The sequence below is a fragment of the Bubalus bubalis genome, chromosome 21, assembly GCF_019923935.1.
Source record: "Bubalus bubalis isolate 160015118507 breed Murrah chromosome 21, NDDB_SH_1, whole genome shotgun sequence".
NCBI classification, from domain to species: Eukaryota; Metazoa; Chordata; class Mammalia; order Artiodactyla; family Bovidae; genus Bubalus; species Bubalus bubalis.
Window position 1 is genome coordinate 9,644,584 of NC_059177.1, and position 22,181 is coordinate 9,666,764.

Here is a 22,181-nt window from a genome sequence, read left to right on the forward strand (position 1 = left end):
ACTATAAAATATGTAAAGAAGAATGTAGGACTTTCTTTTATAAATAAGAAATATCAATTGTCAATGTGCTTCCCCAGGTGTCTCAGCAGAATCCACTTGCCAATGCAGGAGACGAAAGAGACATGGGTCCAATCCCTGGGTCAGGAAGTGCCTGGAGGAGGTCATGGCCACCTACTCCAGTATTCTTGCCTGGATAATCCCATGGGCAGAGGAGTCTGGCGGGCTACAGTCCATGGGGTTGCAGAGTCGGACGCAACTGAGCACATAAAGCAATGTCGATGTTGTAACTCAATATTTTCCCATGTGAAGGGAACAGGGCCACTTAGACTTCTCTAATATGTGTGACTATTAAAATATTTTCGATGAATGTGTTACACATAAAGCATTTCATCCTGTTGTGCACAGCCACATTTCTTTGTTAAGATGTATGCATGTTGATGACCATCTTTCCATTATTCAGGGTGAAATTCAAAGATGTCCCTTGATGCTCCTCTGCATTTAGTAGAATTGAATTCTTCATTTGTGTGTATGTTGGGGGAGGAAGCGGGGAGTGATTAAGCTGAACTGTTTGGAAGAAAAGTATATATTTGGTTTCAAGAAACTGGCAGCGGGAATAAACCACTGAAAATACTTCTAGATCAAAAAGATAAAAAACACAATAAAGCACGCTCATCGTTTTTTAAGCTTCAGGTGAGAGAAAAACTAAAATTGGAACCAGTTGAGTAAGACAGTTTGGTAGTCTTATGCAATGGTGTTTCACCCAGCCGTTATTTTTTCATCACTAAGTCGTGTCCGACTCTCTGCGACCCCATGATGGTAGCCCGCCAGGCTCCTCTGTCCATGGGATTCTCCAGGCAAGAACACTGGGGTGGGTTACCATGCCCTCCTCCAGGGCGTCTTGTAGGGATCAAACTCACGTCTCCTGTGCATTGGCAGGCAGATTCTTTACCACCTGAGCCACCAGGGACGTCCCTGTGCTCAGCCATACTGCCTCTCAATTCATGAGCTTTGTCTAATCAGGAACAGTGAGGAGTTGGTTCAGACTTTTGAAAGGATTGACTAGGGGATCCCAAGACAGACTGGAAATGCCACTGCTGTCCTCCACACGTGAGCAATGAGTACCACAGTAGATACCTGCTATGAATTGTGGGAAGACGCTATTTTTTTTTTTTAATCAAGAAGAAACATTAGATTTGTTTTCTCTGCTTTTTGGTAATGATAAACAGGTAGAAATAACTCATGGACTAAAATCTTCCAGGAAAAATAACGTAGGCATGTAGCGGTTGCTTCAGCAGCACATATGCTAAAAAATGCAGGCAAGTATAATGCGTGGCCACGAGATACATAGTAAACTCTAGTTATCGTTCATTTAATAAATACTGTGACCTTTTGCAGCTTTGAGGAGTTTTTCTTAGAGTTACATCCTCATCTTGATCCACTGAAAGTAATTCATCACCATTTTAAATGAAGGTCCATACCATATTACTGCAGTTTCTTTCATTTTGTGCTATGATGTTAAATTAGTGGTTAAAAGGATTTTTAAAAGCTTTAATATAACAGTGCATTACTGGTAATTTTTAGTGCAGTCACATGTAATATTTCAGTCATAAACTACAGTTTGCATGAGTTTAAACTGAAAATTACTCCTTACCTCTAGATAAGTCTCTATAAAGTCAACCTGGAAAAATCTTATTATGTTTATTTTATTCCTTTTATGCAAACTTCAAATGGTTACTTTATAATCTTTCAAAACACTTTTGGTAAGTCAAGAAATGATTAGTTATTTGTACTATTAATTTCTAATGTTCAAATACAAATTTTTTTGAAAACAGTTGTGGATGATACCCTTTGCATAATTTATATCAGAGTAACAAATATAGCTCTCAATAATATTTACATTATTGATTCAGACAAGCTCCTTTGACTACCCCTGCTTAAGTGATGGATGTGTTTTTCCTGAATATGTCCTGCTATGAAATAAAAATAAACCAGCACTATGAAGAAATGCAAATGAAGTTTCAAAAATAATGGTTAAATAGCTCTTGTGTAACTGTAATGACACTTTAAACTGAGAAGTTCCCAAACCTCAAAAAGTTAAAATTCCCATTTCCAGCTCTTTTCCTCCAGTGTGAAAACCTTTTCTTTAATGACATCATTAGTTTTGGTCAGCTTGCAGTCAAACATAAATCTGATTTTTAAAGATGTTCCTAATGTTCTGAATTTGAATTTATGTTCCTACTAACCCAACTCTATTCTGTTCTATTTTACAATTTAAACATTTATGAATTTATGACCACATATCTTAGTGATTCTTTGATCTGTCCCTGAGTTACTGTGACTTATATACAGCTGTGCTAAATTTTCATTCATTCATACATTGAGTCATTTATTCACCCAACCAAATGCTTTCCAATGGTTCTAGGCATGGTTCTAGGCATCAAGGATACACTATTTAAAAAAGCAAGATCCCTACCCACATGGAACTTGCAGTCCATCTCTGGTTAGTATGATGAAATCTCACTCTAAATATTTTTCTCCTTAAAAAGCACTTTACATGCGTGCTCAGTCGCTTCAGTCATGTCCAACTCTGCGACCCTCTGGACTTTAGCCCACCGGGCTCCGCTGTCCATGGGATTCTCCAGGCAAGAATACTGGAGTGGGTTGCCATTTCCTTCTCCAAAAGGAGAATTTAGTCTGAAGCAAATTCATCTTATGTTCATGAGTGCCATTTCATTTCTAAATGAACATTTACAGATGATTAGTGTGTTCTTGCCTGGAGAATCCCAGGGACGGGGGAGCCCGGTGGGCTAAAGTCCAGAGGGTCGCAGAGTTGGACATGACTGAAGCGACTGAGCACGCATGTAAAGTGCTTTTTAAGGAGAAAAATATTTAGAGTGAGATTTCATCATACTAACCAGAGATGGACTGCAAGTTCCATGTGGGTAGGGATCTTGCTTTTTTAAATAGTGTATCCTTGGTGCCTAGAACCAAGGGCTGCCGTCTTTGGGGTCGCACAGAGTCGGACATGACTGAAGCGATTTAGCAGCAGCAGCAGCAGCAACAAATATAAGAAATAGATCTGTATGTTTAGCCATTCTCCAATCATTTCATTGACTGGAGTTTATCAGATGTTCAGAGCTCAGGGCTATTAGGAGAGGATTAATTAGCATTGCTACTATTAGCATTTGTGTTCAAGTTAATATCTTAATTTCTCTTGTTACATAAAAATATGTATATAACAATATCTGAGTGGTTAAAAATGTTTAAAAAAAAAAAAAAACTCCTGGAGAATTGTGCTCATTTACAGTGACCTGTAGCTATTCAGGCTATTATAATATTGTCAGACTTTATAGTGTTATAAGTGATTGAAGGGTCCTGTGACTGGGCTCCACCAAAATATATTTAATTTCTTTACTGTCAATGATCTTTTCATTATAAAGTGCAAATTTACTCTGTCTCCTTAGTGCTCTGATCTTAAAATGTCATATCCGCACATCCAGACTGCTGTATTTTAGTCCCTGTTAATTCTGGTGGATAACATTTACATTAATATTGAAGATGATATGATGCAGGTTTTCTGTGCTTTATCCTGAGGTGTGAGGCCCTCCAGCCGACTGAGTACAATGTAAGCAGAGAGAGACTGTTCACTTCTCTGTAAGGAAGTAAGCAGGCTGTTTGATGCCTGTAGCTTAGTGGGAAAATATATAAACTGGAGTCAAGAGTCACTTGAGGGATAGTTTCCTTATCTGTAAAAGAGGCAAAAAAAATTTTTTTGTTTCTCCTACATCAAAGTCTTATTGCAAAGACTGAATGAAAGAATGCAGAAATTACATCTGATTCCAGAAGCTATAACTGGTATTATTTCAGTTTTCTGGTTTTGTCTGCTCCCCAGTATTATAATAATTGATGAATGAGTTTTTAAGGAAACAATATTTCTCAACAAGATTTGAATTATACACTTAAACTGCTCCTTTGTTTTTAAAGTGTTTGCTTATTTTGGAGCTATAAGGAAACAATGAGATTCTCTTATTTACTAGCCATTCATATTAAACAACGGAGGCAGTGATTTGGCTTTCTGAACGCATACTGAACCCAGGGGGGCACAGAAAACCCACCTGGCTTCGGAAGTAATACATCAGACCTGAAAGACACCTTTTGAGAGCCATCAATTACAACTGCTTCTATACTAGAAATGGACATTTTAGTCCTCTGTGATTAACCAACGCACAAGCCATTCACCAAGTTCTCTGGTGCGCAGGGACGCTGGTGGGAAATGAACAGGGTACTGGAGCCCTTTCCTGTAGTAATACAAGATGATTAAGAGGATCTTTAAAAAATCAATTGACTAATCAATACCATGTAACTGCTTGGAACATTTTCCCCATGCTAATCAGGCATTAAGTTGTTTAAGCTAAACATCTCCAGTTCCCCCCAGTTACTCAACTGATTTACAAGACATGGTCGAGGATGTCAGTCTGGTGGAGTCAGATTCCAGGGCATCTGTCATTAAAGAAAGATGGAAATAATTCATAGACAGCCCTCTCTCCCTGGACATTCAGAAAGCTCTCGAAAGGGAAAATATAATAGGAAGTATTCTCCTAGTTTTAATGTAGTAATCCCAAATTCTAAACATATAGAGAATAAGGGTAGGGACTTAATGAAATTCAGGACTGACAGAGGTCAAAATAACTATAGAAAATAGAAAATACACACTATATATTTGCAGGCTTTTAAAATTTTGTTTTAACTTCTACCATGGTGAACAAACAAAGCAAAGGTATCCTAACAACACATGTAAAGTGACACAGTATTACCTCCCTATATATTGCCAGCAATTCTAGTATCAAAACCATGTGTAAACTTTTTCTTGAATGCCACTGTGGGGGAAAAAAAAAAAAACAAAAAACACTAAGAAATAACTTTAAACAGGGGAAAAAACTTTTTTTATTGATATGTTTTACTTTGCTGGCAGACCAGAGCAAAGGTTTTGTGAACATTTAAAAGATGAAAAAGGTGAAGAATCCCAGAAGCGGTTTATCTTGAAGCGAGATAACTCTAGTATTGATAAAGAAGACACTCAGGTTGGTTCTCAAGTTTGAGAGTGGCTGACGTTGTCGTTTTGGAAGGTGGGCTGCCTGGTGTTCTTGTCGTTCTTCTGTTGTCCCTGCTCCCCCTCCCAAATCTCCCCTGCCTCTGAAAAGAACCCCCTCCCCCAACCTCCTGCCCCCCACCCCCACCTCCCCCTTTGGCATTCGGTGGGTAGCAAAAGACCACGTCATGGTTGCTTCAGCGCTGGCTCTGTGTTGGGCTGCATGGGTGGTGCTTGGCGCAGGCTCTGCTGCATGCCTGGGGGGGTCGGGGTGCCGCAGGCTCTGAGCTGATGGGAAGAGCTTTGTCAGTCGCATTTCCAGGTGTCTGTGTAACTCTGGCAGTCGTTCCCCTCCCTACAGCTTTATCCTTCCGCTCTGCACACATTGCGCTGGATTGTCAATATGGACCGCTGATCAACTGATGTAGCTGTAAACAACAATCCTTGTTATGGTGAGGCCAGGTGGATTTTGCAAACTCTCCCAAAATAAGTCTTCGCAACAAAGAATCAAGTTTATGTTGTAGTCCCCCACCTTCCTGTGTTTTAACTTCCATGTCAGTTGTTTGCTTGTTTTGCACGAACTGTAGCAGAACTTCCTCCTTCCCTGTTTTTTGCTTGTAACAAAACATTACATGGTTCTAGAATAGCTTTATTCACGGGAACTCGACAAGGCTACAGAGACTTTCTCCCTGTGGAGGGGGTGGGTTCCAGGGTGATGAAGAAGAAAACTAAGTAAATGGCAAAAGAAAACACATTTTCAGTGATAAGGAGAACCATAGAAAGTCATACAAATGCCATTACAATTATGCTTCCTGTCTCTGACAATGAAAATAGAGCTTTTATGAAAATGACTTTGCTTTAGAATGCTGAAAGGTAAGACAATCTGCATCACACTCAAGTTATTATTTTAATTACCCACAGTGAGTCACTGTGAGCCAGTATGTGCATCTCTGACACTTTAAAAAAAAAAAGCAACAACAAAAAAAAAACGGTCCATCATCTGTATCTCATTTCCTCCCACCACCACCACCCCTGAACCACACCATGGCTTGAGTTGACTTTGACACATGTGCCCGTGTCCTGTACTTAGAGGATGTCTGTTGAATGGATGGATGGATGTGGTTAGTGCAGGGCGTTTGGGAGAGGAATGGCAGGGATAAAATGCAAAAGCGATAGAAACACAGGAAGTGACTCCAATAGAAGGCGGAGGAAGAGCAGGCCTCATGCTGGGTTCTTTGAATTGTTAGTTTTCTGGATTTTGACCCTAATCCACAGACAGGCTTTTAGAATTCAGTTCCTCCTTTTATCCCAGCTGCGATTCACAGAATAAGTCTCTGAGTGAATAAAAACGCAAATTAGGATGCAGAGAAATGGCATCCACATCTTCCTTTCTGCCCCTTCTTGCTCTGTTTCTCTGACCACAAGTTTTCAAAGCCATTTATTCTCGTGGCCACCTTGGCCTCGCCACTTCCTCTTTCTCACCACCATTCCGCCTCCTCCTGGGGCGTCACATCTTTGCTAAGGAGACCGAACCCATCACAGAGCAAATGGGCTGAATGCCTGAGTTACATTCAGAGCTTACCTTCCAGAAACACCGAGCTATTTGCATCCAACAAGGAAACAGCCAGGAGTAGGAGCACCCTGCCATCACAAGGCACACACCCCACACACATCACCCACCACGACTTCCTCGGGGACCGGAGGGAGTAAGACTTGTCAAGCCCCATTTATTTAAGTGAACATTTATTACTCTCAGCTGACAGTTTTTCTTGACTGCAGATTTCCAACGGCTCACCTTGGGTAACCCTCCTGATTTCTCTTTTCTGTTCAGCAAAACAGAATGCATCCATTTAGAGATGACAGACGAAGTAAATCAATTGAAGAGAGAGAAGAGGAATATCAGAGAGTGAGGGAGAGAATATTTGCACATGATGTGAGTAGTTGTTTTCATTGCCTCTTGAGTGCGGTCCCTCCGAGCAGTAAAGCAGCCTCGTTCCCCAGACAGGAAGCTGATAGGAATGAGGGAAGCTGGAGGCAGGGAGCTGCCGAAAGGGCAGCAGACCAGAGGTGCTTCTGGAAGAGGACCTGATTCAGGAAGTGATGGAAAAGGAGCCAGAGGTTTGTGTGTGTTCCCAAATATCGAAGTACTATTTGGGGTCAATAAAATAGACCTTAAATACAAAGAGGTTGCCAGCTTTGCAGAAAGCTCTTCATATTTATATTAGCCAACAGATACCACGTGGTTTTCTTCTTAAGACCAACATTGTGCAGAAGAAAGAATTCCAAAACGAGAGAAGAGTCAATTGAGCGTACACACACAGAATTTTCTGCATTCTTAGCAAGTATGGACACTTTATTATATCAAAGGTAAATAAAGATACTCATCCCCTCCCCCACCCCATTTTCAGATAAAATTTGTTCCGTGACCCATTTTCAAGGGAATGATCAGAAAACAATTTCTTTTGTTCATATCCCAACAAAGAAAATGTGGTTGGGATTATTTTTTTTTTTATTCTTCTGCTCACTGTTAAAATTAAATGTGATTACATTCCATACAAATTAAAAGATGAAAAAAAGCTGAATTTAGATGCAACAGAATGGAAAGGACAAGCTGTTTCCATAGGCTTTCCCTTCTATGGGTGCATTTGGCAGCCTCTGGAAAATGCTGTGGGTTTTTCCCTCTGCAGAGGTATAGCCATGAGCACCTTTGTGTAGATTCTCTGTGGCCCACACCTCTGTCTTTCCTAAGTCAGATGGGCATCTGACCTCCTCTGTGATTTGTTCTCATAATTTGTTCCTTAAAAAGCCATCTAGACACCTAGGCATCCATGCTTAACATGCAAGGGGCCTGCTATCCCCAGAGGTTTTAAGCCCAAGCTAGCCTCCCTGATCTTCCACCTTCTGCTGAATCCCTTAATATGAGCTACAGAGGAAGTGACACTCTGCACTTCTTTCACACGCGTGTGGGTTTCTGCCATCTGCTCTAGAACCTCTCTGCCTTTCTTAGACACATTAAAATACAATTTTGAATTGAATAGCCTGGTCCAAAGCTTGCAAATTAGGAGAGTGTGAGAGAAGGAGATGAGGTAGCCATTGTTGAATGATGTCCAGGGACAATTCTAGAAGATTCTAGAAAATCCTTTTAATTATGGTCAGAATTCTTGATGGTGCAAAGGACAGCCTGACACATGGTAGACCTTTTCTTGTGTTTGCTGGATACAAGAATGCAGTAATGAGAGGCTCTGTTCTAGTCATAATACTGTAATAAGCCTATCTTGGACTGGAGATAGAGTATTCCTGTCTGATGACCTTCAAGATGAGAAATTTTTCTGAAAGACAGTCTATTCGCTTTTTTTCCTCTCTCTTTTATACACACACACATACAACACACACAAACACACATTCTTCCTCTTAGTATAATTCTGGCAAGCCATATAGTTTATGAATGAGTTGTTATATTGTAAAGCAAAGAGTAGTCACACCCACATAATGTACAAACAACATTATGCTTTTCTTCTTTGTCACATTGCCAGACACTCAAGTGCCGGTCGACGGCAACTAGCATCACTGATGCATGCCTGTGATGGGGGTGACATTTGCCCTGCTAGCCTTCAGTTTTGTATTTTCGTGCCCATAGGAGGTCATCGAAGGGAGGAGGGGTCAGCCTGACTCCTAGTCCACAGCGCATTTCCTCACATCCCTGTTTAGGAGATGTAGGAGTAAGGAACCTGGGTTCCAAGCTGAAGATTGGAGGCAAGGGTTCCTGTTTAAAGCCTCTGTGGCCACATGCTGTATTATTATTTTTTTTTTTAACAAGTAAAAGCAGACCTAAATGTGAGATAGCCTAAATGGAAAGCTATTGTCATAGCCCTTTTATTCCATGAAATATTTCTTCAGCCTTCTCTGCAATGCTGTAGCTGCTTCTCCTTGTGGGAGAGGAGGAGTAAACACTTTTGATAGACTCTCTGGTGGCCACCACTTCTGGTTTTACTAATTCAGGTGGGAGACTGACATGTTTCTGAAGCTGATTTTCACTTGATCTCGTAGGGCGGTAGGTTTTTTTAATTGGCTTTCTGTACTTAGAGAGCTTCCCAGGTGGCTCAGTGGTAAAGAATCTGCCTACCAATGTAGGAGATGCCAGAGATGTTGGTTTTATCCCTGGGTTGGGAAGATTCCCTGGAGAAGGGCATTGCAACCCCCTCCAGTATTCTTGCCTGGAGAATCCCATGGACAGAGGAGCCTGGCGGGCTACAGTCCATGGAGTGGCAGAGTCAGACACGACTGAGTGACTGAGCACGACAAAAACAACCCAGAGTGTGCTCGTGAAGGGCTTCAGAGATGACCTAAAATCCTTGATATCACCTGTTAAATATTACGTTCATGAGCATATGTACATTTTTCTAAGGATATGCTCTCTAGTGTTTATCACATTATTCTAAGTTTTCATGACACTTGAACGACCATGAGCCACTGTCCTAGCGGAAAATAAAATGCCAAATGTCTTTCTCCCTTGTCTGATAGCTCTTGTAGACACAATGCAGTCATACCTTCTACTGGTGGTCCCCAAATTTGGCAGCTTAAAAAAAGAAAACAAAAAGCTCATCTCACAGTCTGCAGGGTTCAGGAATGTGGGAGTGGCTTAGCTGAGTGATTCTGTCTCTGGTCTTTCTTGAGGCTTCAGTCGGGCTGTCAGTTTGGGCTGTAGTCATCTGCAGATTTGGTGCAGTGGTCTTCTCCAAGAACCACTCACATATCGCCAGCCCTCAGTTCTCTGCTGGCTATAAGCTAGAGATCTCATAGTGATGGGGAGCTCTCTGTAGGCTGCCAGGTGTCTTCAAACATGGCAACTATCTTTCCCTGGAGCAAGTGATCTGAGCGGGAAAGGAAAAGGGTCCCAAATGGAAGCCCGGTGCTATAAGCTGATCTTGGAAGTGACATATATTCCCTTCTGCTGTATTCTTTTAGACACACAGACCAGCTTTGCTGCATGTGGGTGGTACCACACAAGGCAAGGGTCCCTGGGGGCCACCCTGTATTAACAGGAGATTACCATATTCTCTGTTAAACACAAACTCAAGGGCACAACAGCAATATGAACTTTCTCGAATACATATGGTAACATAAAGACGGGACCCACTAGGGAGCCTTTATCTGTATAATTCCAGATTCCCAAATGATCATAACTACCCAAATTGTTAAGGTACACAAGATGGTAAGTATATTAACTCATTTATAAAACAAATGCAAGGAATCCAGCATAAGGAAATTAAGTTATAGACATATAATTTTTTTAAGCTGGTCTTTAATTTAGCATCCTCATAACTTATAAACAGAGGTAATAAAACCAGCTTCCTTTGCCAGTTATTAAGTCGTAGAGTAGTTCAAACAGGTTCAAATGTCGATATACTTAAGTAGGATTATTTTTTCTACTTGAAGTTACAATAGGCATTTATAGAAAAATACTTCCTGATGTTTATACTTTAGAAAAACCCAAATTTCTTTTAAAATTAGAAGTGTTCTTGAATATTTTACAAATGTATCTTGATGGCTAAGGGATGCACGTATGTGTGTGTGTGTGTGTGCTTTGTACATCGGTGCACAATCAGAATATGCAGATTTATTTGGGGATTTTCCAAAAAAGGCTTTTCAAATATAGTTTGAGAATTTGGGTATCTTGAAATAAGACCAGTTCATCTGTTATTTGAGAACTGAAATGTTTAATTCAGAGCACACAACAATTTAGTTCTCAAATAATAAGTGTACTTTTGAAGTCAGAAATATTTGAAATATAACTCTTCTTTCCTTTTGGCAAGCATGTCAACTTGTTTTATGATTAATCCTATGCAATGTTGCTTCCTTTAGGAAGGTTAAGTAGATAAAGCAATATATTTGAGAAGGACCTGTTTTGCCTAGAGGGTAATTTCTGAAGGATATTTATATGTAAATAGGGATTCGAGAAAGATTTCATCTTTGGTTTTCTTCATGGGGAGCCGATGACGAGGGTGTGAGGTACCACCTGGCTTGGGGGTAGCATGTGGAAGAGAATTCTATAACCCATTAGGCAAAAACATTTTTCTCCTTTTAAACAAAGCCCTTTATGTATATATCTGAGAATGCATATACCTCACAGCTCTGAATGCTGGGCTTAATTACTGTGATAATTTTATCTTTCTCTGCTATTAAAATTTGTTTATTAATGCTTCTTTTAATACACACACGTGTGTGCACATGCACGCACATACATTTTCATCAGTTACTGAATCATAACCCATAATTGTCTTTGTCTTTATGAAAAGTGTGGTGGATGGATGATGAGATGATTTTTTTTTAGGACCTTTCCACAAAAATCAGGAAGATGCTCTGGAGATGGGTTTTTAGAGAGTATCATCTTTAATTTGTATATGCCTTAGTTTTTAGTTTGAAGAGTTTGGGCTGCTTCCCTTACCAAATGCTATTAGATGTACAAGTCCGAAGAGGTCAGCATGTCTTTGATAGCTCCTTCAAAGACGTAGTCAAGTCTCAGTTATTCAGAATCAGCCAGAACATCCTAAATGTAATTGGCCTATTTCCAATCTCAAGAGCTGAAATGTAGCAAGGTATTAAATTCATTGTGGATATCTGGCATAGTATCACTTTGTTCATATACAAAGACTTGGCTTAGACTTGACTCTAATTGGTTGGGAAACCCAACTGAAGGAAGTACAAACAACGGGATATTTAGCTTCCTTTAAAGAGATCCTCCTAGGAATAATGTCAGGGGCACATCATCTGTATTTGTTTTCCTTTATAAAATTAAGTATCAAATTACTTTTCTGAAAAGCCTGTTGCTTAATTGGCTATGGTTGCCTTTTATTAAATAAACTTTTTGCACACTTCATCTTCAGGATGCATGTTAAATGCATAGGGGTTAAAACAGAAGTGATTCTAGAGATGCCCTCATTAAAAAGCTCAGACCACTGAGAAAAGGACATTATGCCCAAATCTAGCCCTTCAGTTTATGGAAGGAAATGATCTCTCTGGTAAAATGTAGCAAGAAACCAGCATCCTGCCAGCCTCTGTGAGAGGTGGTTACATTAATAGCATTTTTAATTCAAAAATTCTATATTGAAAGGTCATTATTATTTCTTTATTTTTATGTTATTTTCTCTTAAAAATGAGCATGCTCAGTCTCTTTGATCCCTTTAGGAGGGGAACTTACTCATCATTTAGAAAATCCACACGTATGTTATCTGTGTTTGTGGTTCAAATCTTAGTGCTTTGAAAACGGTTTTATGTTAGTTCCTAAGCACAGTTTTATTTTATGACTGTTGTACCATATTTTGTTAAGACTCCTCTTTTTGCTTGTTAAAATTTAATTTGATCCACCTTTCCCCAGCACCTAATGATAACGGAATTTTATCTTCCTTACGTTGTGTATTAAACTCAAGATAGCAGAGACATGAATACTAGAGAACAGAAGCTAAAAGGAAAGTGACTGGGTTTTTTGTGTGAAAAACTAAGATGTATTAGAGGGGTTTGATATTCTTTCCCAATTAGCTTCGTTTTGTTCTCACTTGCTTTCTGAGCCCCTCCCTCCCTCCTTCCTCTGCTAACTGCCCCCCCACCCACCCCCTCACCCCCCAGCATTGGTTGAGGACATCTCTTCAGTTTTGAGAGTTCACAGGTCAAGTGTTTGTGTTGTGAGAGTTCATTGGGGCCAGGTCCTAGCTTCAGGATTGTGGTTTCCCAGCGCTCCCATCCTCGGGCGGATCGTGCCAGGCCTGCATGCTCTGCCTTCACTCACACGTGGCCTCTGGTCCAAGGTGGCGGCTGAGTCTCTGCCGCCTGGAGGAACCCACTAGCTCAGGGCCTGTGGCTCGCAGGCGTCTGCTGCACTTTCATTCACAGCACCTCTCTTCTCCTTCCGACCTTGATGCTGACTGGGCTAAATCTCTCTGAAACCTGGAGACACCATATGGAAAGTTGACACTTCTAACTCTAACCTTTTGGTTTTCCTTCTTTTTTTTTTTCTAAAAATGCTGCACCGTTTTCTTAATTTTTTTTCCTCTTGGAGGAAAAAATAGTTTGAAAATCAGGCCAGGATTTGGGCTCCCTCAGCGTATCCTGAACATCTGATCCAATGCCTTTTTTTTGTTTGTTTTTCAGTCAGTTTGCTCCCAGGAAAGCCTCTTTGTGGAAAACAGGTAAAACGAAATTTGCTTTTTCATCTCTTTAAAGGAACAGAGTCTGTCATGTGTGTGTTGTTTATTCATATATATATGCCATATATAAGTGTGTGCTTGAATATATGTATAAATAAATACATATATCTATGCGTGTACACATATATATGCTCACATATATGTTATTTAGCATATCCAGAAGGTATTTAATTTGGGACAAAAGTTCTCTCAGTTATTTCCAAACATAGCTTTCAACAGTTTCCGTATTTAAAGTCTCAACTTCTGGTCCTAACAAAGATATAATTCTTCTACATTCCCCAGGCGTTAAAAAGTATAAATGTTGAGACAGGAACTTGCAGTTTCATTGGCTTATCGAATAGGCTGCTAACATCACTAGTGTATATGGTATTATTGGCCACTTTGCGGTCCCCTTCATTGTATGTAGCTACACAGATAATAATTTGAATAATATTGTTTTATGTTTCTTATTCTAAGTAATCTACTGGTTTTTATAAAAGGCCTAACTTGGAAAACTTATCTAAACCGATCTAGTTTGTAGAGTGTACCTGGCAGGGTATTAGCAGGGGAAGGGATGGTTATGACACGAATGGGTTAAAGCATTTATACAAAGTCTTGTGTATAAGAGCAGAGGTTTTCAAATTTAGCATGTACCTTTTAAAAATAGTTCTAAACGGATACAGATATTAAAATGCTCCATTGATTTAATTGCATATTTTCAAGGGGAATTAAGGAATTCCACATTAGCTGTACTGATCACATTAAAATACATCACAGTGGGCAATTTGGGTTGGAAATATGGTTTCCATTTAAAAAGAGGTGGTTAATTTCATTTCAGGTGTTGGCTTAATAGGCACCCCTATAAAATTGATTAAAACGGAGGCTATTTGATTAAATTCCTGTACTTAGAAAACTTGAACATTAGAGAGGATTGGTTTAAAAAATGCCATCGTTCATATTAGCAGTTAGAAATCTTCAAGTAACTTCCCTCAATTGAACAACCTCTTATAGAAAAAGGGATGCGAGTAGTGAGCAAGTCTTTACAAGACATCTAAAAACATCCTCAAAAATCCATACAGATTTCAAATATTCTGTATTTACAGTAAATTAAGAACCCCTGAGTTTTAACGTCTTAGGTATGATTCTGAGGCCAAAATTCTCTGTCCTTACCCAGAAGATGAAATGAGCATTTAAAATTCCATTTAGTAGGATGCTCGTTCCCTAGTCTTCTGGCCAGGCATTTTCCCTGCTTACTCCCTAATCTTAGTCATTTATTTGTGTTTTGTATAAAAAGACTGCTTGTGCACTTGTGTCCCTAATATTCAAATTGGAGTTTATTCATATAATTGGTCACTAATACTCATTGCATATGTTAAGAAGTCTTGACAGTCCCCAGAAGCAAAAATCTGAGTAAATTCTCTACAAAAATAAATATATTTCTTGGGTAACTGCCTTTGAAAGGTCGTATTTCATTATGCCCCAAAAATAAAGAATAATTTTAATATTATCCAAAGAGAAAAATCACAACTGATACATTCAGTTCCTTAAATATCTCTTATATCTGTGCCAGTTTCTTTGATTCTCCTCTCCTCTCCCATTCCCTCTGTCTTTTCTTCCCTTCTTTCTCCCTTGTCTAGTATCAGTGCCTTAATCCTAGAGTACGGACAAATCAGGCTGCCATTCATTTATGACGGCAAAATTCAAATAAACCGTAGCATATGGGGTTGATCTGCAAGATAGGTGTGCTGTAGTGGGCTCACATCCATTTGACCTAGGGCATTTAGCACCCTTAGATTTCATATCATAAAAACCATGTTTTTCATTTCCAGTAGGCTCTTGGAAGACAGTAACATATGCAGTGAGACCTATAAGAAAAGACAGCTCTTTCGGTTGGTATGGTTTCCTTTTTTAAAACTGTGTTTTCAGATTATGTGCTGGAATCAATGTTAACTATAAGTGTATTAGTGTAAACTATCTCTGTTCATGAAAGAAAATATGTTTGGTTATTTCTTTGTAAAGCTTGTTTCCGAGCTAGTGTTGAAGCTTTATTGGGGCCTATAAGACACAGGACTGGCAAACCATGGCTTGGTCTACAGTCTTTTAGGGTTCTTCCTCTGATTCTCTGGGTTTTTCTCCAGGGCTGACTTTGGGAATACACCAACTTCACATTCCCAAATCAACTTTGCTAAATTACACTGAATTAATATTTCCCTGGCAGGTTGCTATTGTGTATATGTTCCCAATACTAGAATACAAATCCATGATAATGCTATTTAAGTAGTTGATTTTTAGCCACTACTATCCATCATAATATTTCAAACAACATTTTTTCAAGCACAGATTTTATTTCTAAAGAAAGATATGGGATTGTCACCAATTATAATGAATTATGTAAAATCTAGATCTGTGTGGGGTAAGGGGAATGTGTGTATTTATAATAAATACATATATATAGTTTCATATTTTATATATATATATATATATATATATATATATATATATAAAGTTTTATATGAGGCTAGAGAGTGCCAGAGAACTAAAGGGTCTATAGCCATTCTCTCATCACTTTATTAAATGTATCTCTAGCATCCATTGTAGGGCAGTGGATATACTGTGCTATATATATATGTGTGTGTGTGTGTGTGTATATTGAATACCTCACACATATATTTAATATGCTAGTGTTTTTATGACTATTAGGATTCATCTCTATTGTAGGAAAGGCAAAACAAACCAAACAATAAAAGTTACTGACCGCTTAGAAGGAAGAAAATACCAAAAAAAAAAAAAAAAGTAAGTGGATTCTGGGCTTTGAACATATCTTTTTTCTGTAAATCTGAGCTTATGACCCCAACATCAAAAAAGTTCATTTCTTCTCTTTACACTCTGGCAGAAATGAAAAACAGGATCTATTTTTTTTAAGCTTTTACTTTTCTAGGTTGAACAACATTTCTAACACCTTCCTCTTGTATCATTAGACAGTTTATTTTCATACTTGAAGATTAAGAAAATAACCTTGAAATTTTCCCTTGAAAGCCCAGGAAAATACTATGATTCACCAATACTCATACAGTCACACACCATGGCTTGGTTTGTTGAGACCAGTAGAGATACAATTCTTGACCCCTAGAGGCATTTAGTTTTGGGGCTTCCCTTGTGGCTCAGCTGGTAAAGAATCCGCCTGCAATGCAGGAGACCTGGGTTCGATCCCTGGGTTGGGAAGATCCCCTGGAGAAGGGAAGGGCTACGCACTCCAGTATTCTGGCCTGGAGAATTCCATGGACAGTACATGGGGTCACAAAGATAGCCCCAAATCTGGATCCCTAGCCAGAACTACCTTCTACTAAGGTCAACCATCGCAAATATAAAATTACCAAGCACAGACTCAGGAATGTGACTTAGTATAAAGCAATCCACATACTGATAAAAGTAATTCAAAGTCTACATCATACCTAACTTTGTTTAAAAAAAAAAGCCTGTGGCGGATTCATTTTGATATTTGGCAAAACTAATACAATTATGTAAAGTTTAAAAAATAAAATAAAATTAAAAAAAAAAGCCATGTTCAGACATGAAAGAAAATAAAAATTGTCAGTTACATTACTCAGCACAGAAGCAGAACTTAGAGTACCTGCTCTCTGACTACTCTGGGGTCAAATTCTATATAGTTACATACAAGAGGGCCAGTGCCTCTTGATGACCAGATAACGCATTATCATCATCTTCCTGATTCCCAGTTAGAAGGGAATCAGGCCTGGGCTTAGGAGTGATGGGAAGGCACTTGTGGATGTAATCCCTATGATCCCACACCCAAGTAGATATGCAGTTCAACTCTGGACCTTACCCTGCCAGTATTAAAGTGAATGATGGATACAGCAGTAAAAAAAGATAATTTCTGGGTATCAGTATCTAGAGACCATAAATTAAATGCATCATTTTAAATCTCATTAAAGCTAACTCTCTAAAGCAAAAGCTTAAATTCCGCTTTTAAAATGAATGTACAGATCTTGACTAGGGTTGAGGATTTGAGCCAGTGGAGTGAAGGTAGGAATTAAGGAAATCTTAGGTTGCCTTATTGGCCAGGGAATGAAATGAGTCTTAGAAGAGCTACCCAGTGTTTTTGAAACATGCCAAAATGCTCTGAGGAACCGTGGCCGACACCTCCTCTGCAGAGAAAGGCTCCGCCACACTGGCATTTAAAGGAAGTCTGAATTCCTCCTCCCATGGAGGTGAAGAGTTGATGTGGAGAGGATAATTGAAGCAGAATTGGTGATGATCACCCCCATATGGAGAGTTGCCTTCTGACACATATTGAATGCTAAGGACCACCCCAAATCTCTTCCTGTAATAAATATTCCATATTAGCGACAAGTGAGATTATTGTCACATCCCTGGTACATTCACTGTTGCTAAGTAATACCTTAGTTGGGCTTTGTCAAGGGTGGGTCAAATTAATCAGAATTATATGAGCAAAGATTGAAGCTGAATTTAGAGATTGAAAGGGAAATAATCAGATTTTCTCGACTCAGGCTCCTCTGGGCTGCTTGAATTTCATAGGTGTTTAGGAACTAAAGTTATCTGGCCCTTGGTGAGTGTCTGATACGTCCTGCTCATAAGATAGTCTTCTTAAACAGTCCTTGTTTCTAAAACTAGCCCATCCCCGAGGTACTGAACACAGAGAGGATGTTTGTAAGAAAACATTGAGAGAAGAGAGCAGGGCACCGAGTGCTTTTTGTTTTGTGAGTTTTCTGTTGCATTTCCTCCCTTCACTGTGCAAAATCCTATGACAAACTAGCTGTTTCATTTTTATTATCTCTTGGATTCTTTGACCTTCTTAAGTGTTCACGAAATGAAAGAAAAAGTTAAAGCAAAATCTGCAATTTTCTGTATGCCTTCTGTACAATGTGGCGGGTGAGTGTTTCAGTCAGATCTGTGTACTTGTAGCATCTCATGATTGTCTTTAGAAGAATATTAATAAAGCTACTGTTCACATCTTAGAGGTTTGGATGAAGATTTATGTCACATCACACAGTGATACGAAATTAGGGGTTATATGTATTGCCTATGGTTTTTGTCTTCTTTATTTATAGTCCATGAGAATCTTAGAATATTTTGATGATCCATAATTTCCAACTGCAGAAAAGGCTTTGCAAACGGTAACCAAGTTATTCTTTCAGCAATTGGAAACCAATGAAAATGCAAATTTCATCAACTTCCTCTGTAAAATACATGCAGTTTTGCACACTGCTTAGAAAGGCTCTCAAGTCTTCAAAATTGACTTCTGGCTATTGGATCTCTTCCAGTAAATTCAGTCTTTTTCTATTTGAATTTTGAACAAATGTGTCATTTCACCTATGGAGCGATTTTGTTATTTCCGTTGATCTCGTTGGAAAGTCATGTCAGTGTGGTGTTTGCACCGTTGTTATTATCACAAGTTTTCCTGCGGGAAAGGGATAAAGGGCTCTTTCCTCTGCCCATGAAGGTTAAACTCACCGGGCAAAATTCTCACCATAGGTTAATAGAGGAATTCCTGTGATTTCTGTGCCATCTGCCAAAGCCTTAATACATTCAGATCTGTATCTCTCATGAAGTTCGAAACTAAATTAGTAAATGGCTTCTTTGGAACTGTGTGTTCCATTTTTCCGTGGTCCAATTACTTAATGCTAAAAAGAAAGAACTCTTTTTCAGTGGGAGTTGCTTTTAGGTTCATTCAGCATCATAATTGCTCTCAAACATCGATTCACTATTGATTTGGGTCCAGAGAATGTACCCCGCTCTCTCCTCTGCATGGGAGAAGTTACCAGTTATATTTTATATCCTATTGTTCTCGGTGCTCCTTCACTGGCAGAGGGATTTTGTGACATTTCTCAGTTTGGTTTTTCTGTGTGCAACATGAGCATTCTGTGTGATGTGTGACCTGTGTGTACATCAGTGAGGTGTCCGTGGTGTCCCTTGTGAGGCAGCTGGTCCCCTGGGAAGGGTTGACAAGAAGGGTCTTGCCTAGATGATTCTTACAAGAAAGGCCCCGCTCAGTGTCCATTCTGCTCACGGAATCTAACGTTGTCCCATGCATCTTTCCGGTGGCCACGCTCCAGAGGCAACCGAGACGGCTCAGGGAGAACTTCGGGAAGCAGGCAGAGCAGCTCTGAGAATGAACTCAAGTGGTCTGACCACCAGCGGGCCTGGAGCAGCACAGACTCCGACAGCTCCAACCGCAATCTCAAGCCGGCCATGACCAAGACGGCGAGTTTCGGGGGCATCACGGTGCTGAGCAGGGCTGACAGCACGTCCAGTAGCAGAAGTACCGGGAAGCTGTCCAAAGCAGGTAGTTAGTACTGAATGGGTTTATGTGCCATGATAGTTTCTGGCTTCCATCCCAGCTGTGTGGTCAGCGCACTCTCTGAGTCCCTGAACTAAAGATGATGTGCTGTGCTGTGCTTAGTCACTCAGTCGTGTCCAACTGTTTGTGACTCCATGGACTGTAGCCCTCCAGGCTCCTCTGTCCATGGGGATTTTCCAGGCAAGAATACTGGAGTGGGTTGCCATGCCCTCCTCCAAGGGATCATCCCAACCCAGGGATCGAACCCAGGTCTCCCACATTGCAGGTGGATTCTTTACTGTCTGAGCCACCAGAAAAGCCCATGATGATGAGGTGAATGTTATTAGTCCCTGGGATAGCCCAAAAGTCAGGAGTCGCCACTGAAATAACCATACTGTTCTCACGAGTCGTGTGCCTGGGGTTCATGATTGAACCCAGTTCTTATCTTCAGTTTCCTTCTCTATAAAATGTAAGTGATAATAGAATGTTATTCTCACTCCCCTCAGTGAACTATTGTAATTTAAAATTTGATCATTTATATAAAATCAGTTACTGAGGCACCTGTACAAGCCAAGTATTTAACCAAGGTTAGCTATTTTTTACATTTAATATTATGCTTTATTCTTTAAAACTACATTGTCAGATAATTATAATATTAATTGTTTCAGTTCTTGCTCTGGTTAACTCTTAGTATATGGCTCAGGCAGTAAAGAATCTGTCCCAGATTTCATTCTTGGGTTGGAAAGATCCCCTGGAGGCGGAAATGGCAACCCACTCCAGGATTCTTGCATGGGAAATCCCATGGACAGAGAGCCTGGTGGGCTACAGTCCATGGGGCTGCAGAGTCAGACATGACTGAGCAATTAACACTTCACACTTTACTTAGTATGATCTGAGGTAAGTTACTGAACTTATTTGTTTCCTCATTTGAGAAATAGGTCTAATCATAGTACCTTTATTGCAAGTTATTGCAAAGACTAAGAATTAATATACACAAAGAAATTCCAATCATGCTAGCAAGTTATAAGCCTTCAATAAACACTAATTCTTGCTTATTTTTATTATTTCTTTTTAATGTTTTGCAGTTAAGGAAAAAGAGCCTCAGAAAGTTTTCATTTCCAAGTAGCTAGGTGCATGTATCTCTTTAATGTTTTCCTATTTTTTTTTTTCATACAAGTGAATAGTGATCTTCTGACATAGTTGGTTCAGGTTTGCATGAACAGTCTTTGAGACATGCACAATGATGAAAAATCTAAGAGAACCATTAACCTGAAACAACTTACCACTGATGGACGCATAACACCATGGGATTCATAGCAGTCTATGAAATATCCCTCATGGTCTGCCCTTTCCAGCTCTTCTGTCTCACAAGTATCCCTTACCATCAGTTTCAAATTATTTTCAAATGGCCACAATCAAAAAACTTGAAAAAATCCCTGGAAGCTGACTGATTGACCATTCAGTAGCTCTCCATGAACTTTAAGTTTGCGATGTTAGCATGGAATTGTTTTCCTTTGGTTTTGATTTTGCCTTGGAAGTTTGGAGGCCCTGACTCCCACCTAAGGTTGAGAGTTGAGAGTTGTAGTCCAGGGATGCGTCTGGAGGTCAGGGTACACAGCTCCCGGATTCCTAGCCTGGGTGTGGAGAGTGGGAGGCCAGGACCCCAGGGCAATGGTGAATGGGCAACACCAACCAGAGGTTAAAAAACATGCTACTCTCCACTGTGAATACAGTCCCAACCAAGCTTCTCACAACTGCTCAGAGACTCTTTGTGAAATCTCGGCTCATTATGCTAATGGCTTAACATAATTATGTTGTTGACAAGTGCTTCCTAAGAAATTATCTTGTGTTTTCCTATATAGGCAGAAAATTAATAGCATTTAGTCTCAGCCACTACTTTATATATACATACACACACACACACACACACACACTCATCCTGCTTCTTGGAAACAGTCAGGTGGACCTGCCCTGCCTTTTGGCATTTTTATTCACCATTTGGTGAATTCTTGGTTTCTTCCTATAATCAGTTGCTCTTATACCCCACTACTGCAGCAACTGGAGTCAAGAAAATCCACCATGGTGCACTTGAGCTCTTGCAAACTAAGAAAGGTTAAATAGTTTTAAATCTCCTTCAAACGCAGAAACCAAGTACCTTAAATGGTGCACTTAAAAATTCCAGCGCACCCAAAGAGCACTTAAGATTTTCAAATTAATAGTTCTTCTCCACACACCAACCACCAGTCATCTCCAAAGCAGAGCTCTTTGGAAACATTTAAAACACTTCAAGAATGCTAAAATGCCATGTTCTTTGAAGAATGATTAGAAGCTGTAAGTGCTTCAGACATTTTTTTTTTCTTTTCATCTAAGCATCTCCATTTGAAAGCCTGTCAAGGTATAGGAATGGCAAGAAAAAAAAAATTACAGGAGATCAAGATAGGATGTCAAAACAAACTTACAATCTCTCAGGATGGTTTTATGAAGCAAAGCTGTCAATTCCGCTGTCATGGAGCTTCAGAATCATACCAGGTTTCCAGTTTTGTTTTTGTTTTGTTTTTTACTTTATTGTTCACAGTGGAATGGCAAGCTCTTT

At 39.6% G+C, this 22,181-nt stretch overlaps 1 protein-coding gene across 25 annotated transcripts in view; it reads left to right on the forward strand.

Moving 5' to 3' along the window:
- Positions 1–22,181, forward strand: part of ARPP21 (cAMP regulated phosphoprotein 21) — a 165,010-nt gene that overhangs the window by 67,750 nt on the left and 75,079 nt on the right. For 10 of the 25 annotated variants that reach the window (XM_006048247.4, XM_006048248.4, XM_025272480.3 and 7 more), the window contains exons 10-14: positions 4,973–5,081; positions 6,921–7,022; positions 13,235–13,272; positions 15,099–15,158; positions 19,365–19,597. In XM_006048247.4, the coding sequence (XP_006048309.2) occupies positions 4,973–5,081; positions 6,921–7,022; positions 13,235–13,272; positions 15,099–15,158; positions 19,365–19,597 (542 nt within the window). The remainder of the gene's footprint in view (positions 1–4,972; positions 5,082–6,920; positions 7,023–13,234; positions 13,273–15,098; positions 15,159–19,364; positions 19,598–22,181) is intronic. The other 15 variants (XM_025272484.3, XM_025272485.3, XM_044934255.2 and 12 more) reach the window with 15 other exon arrangements.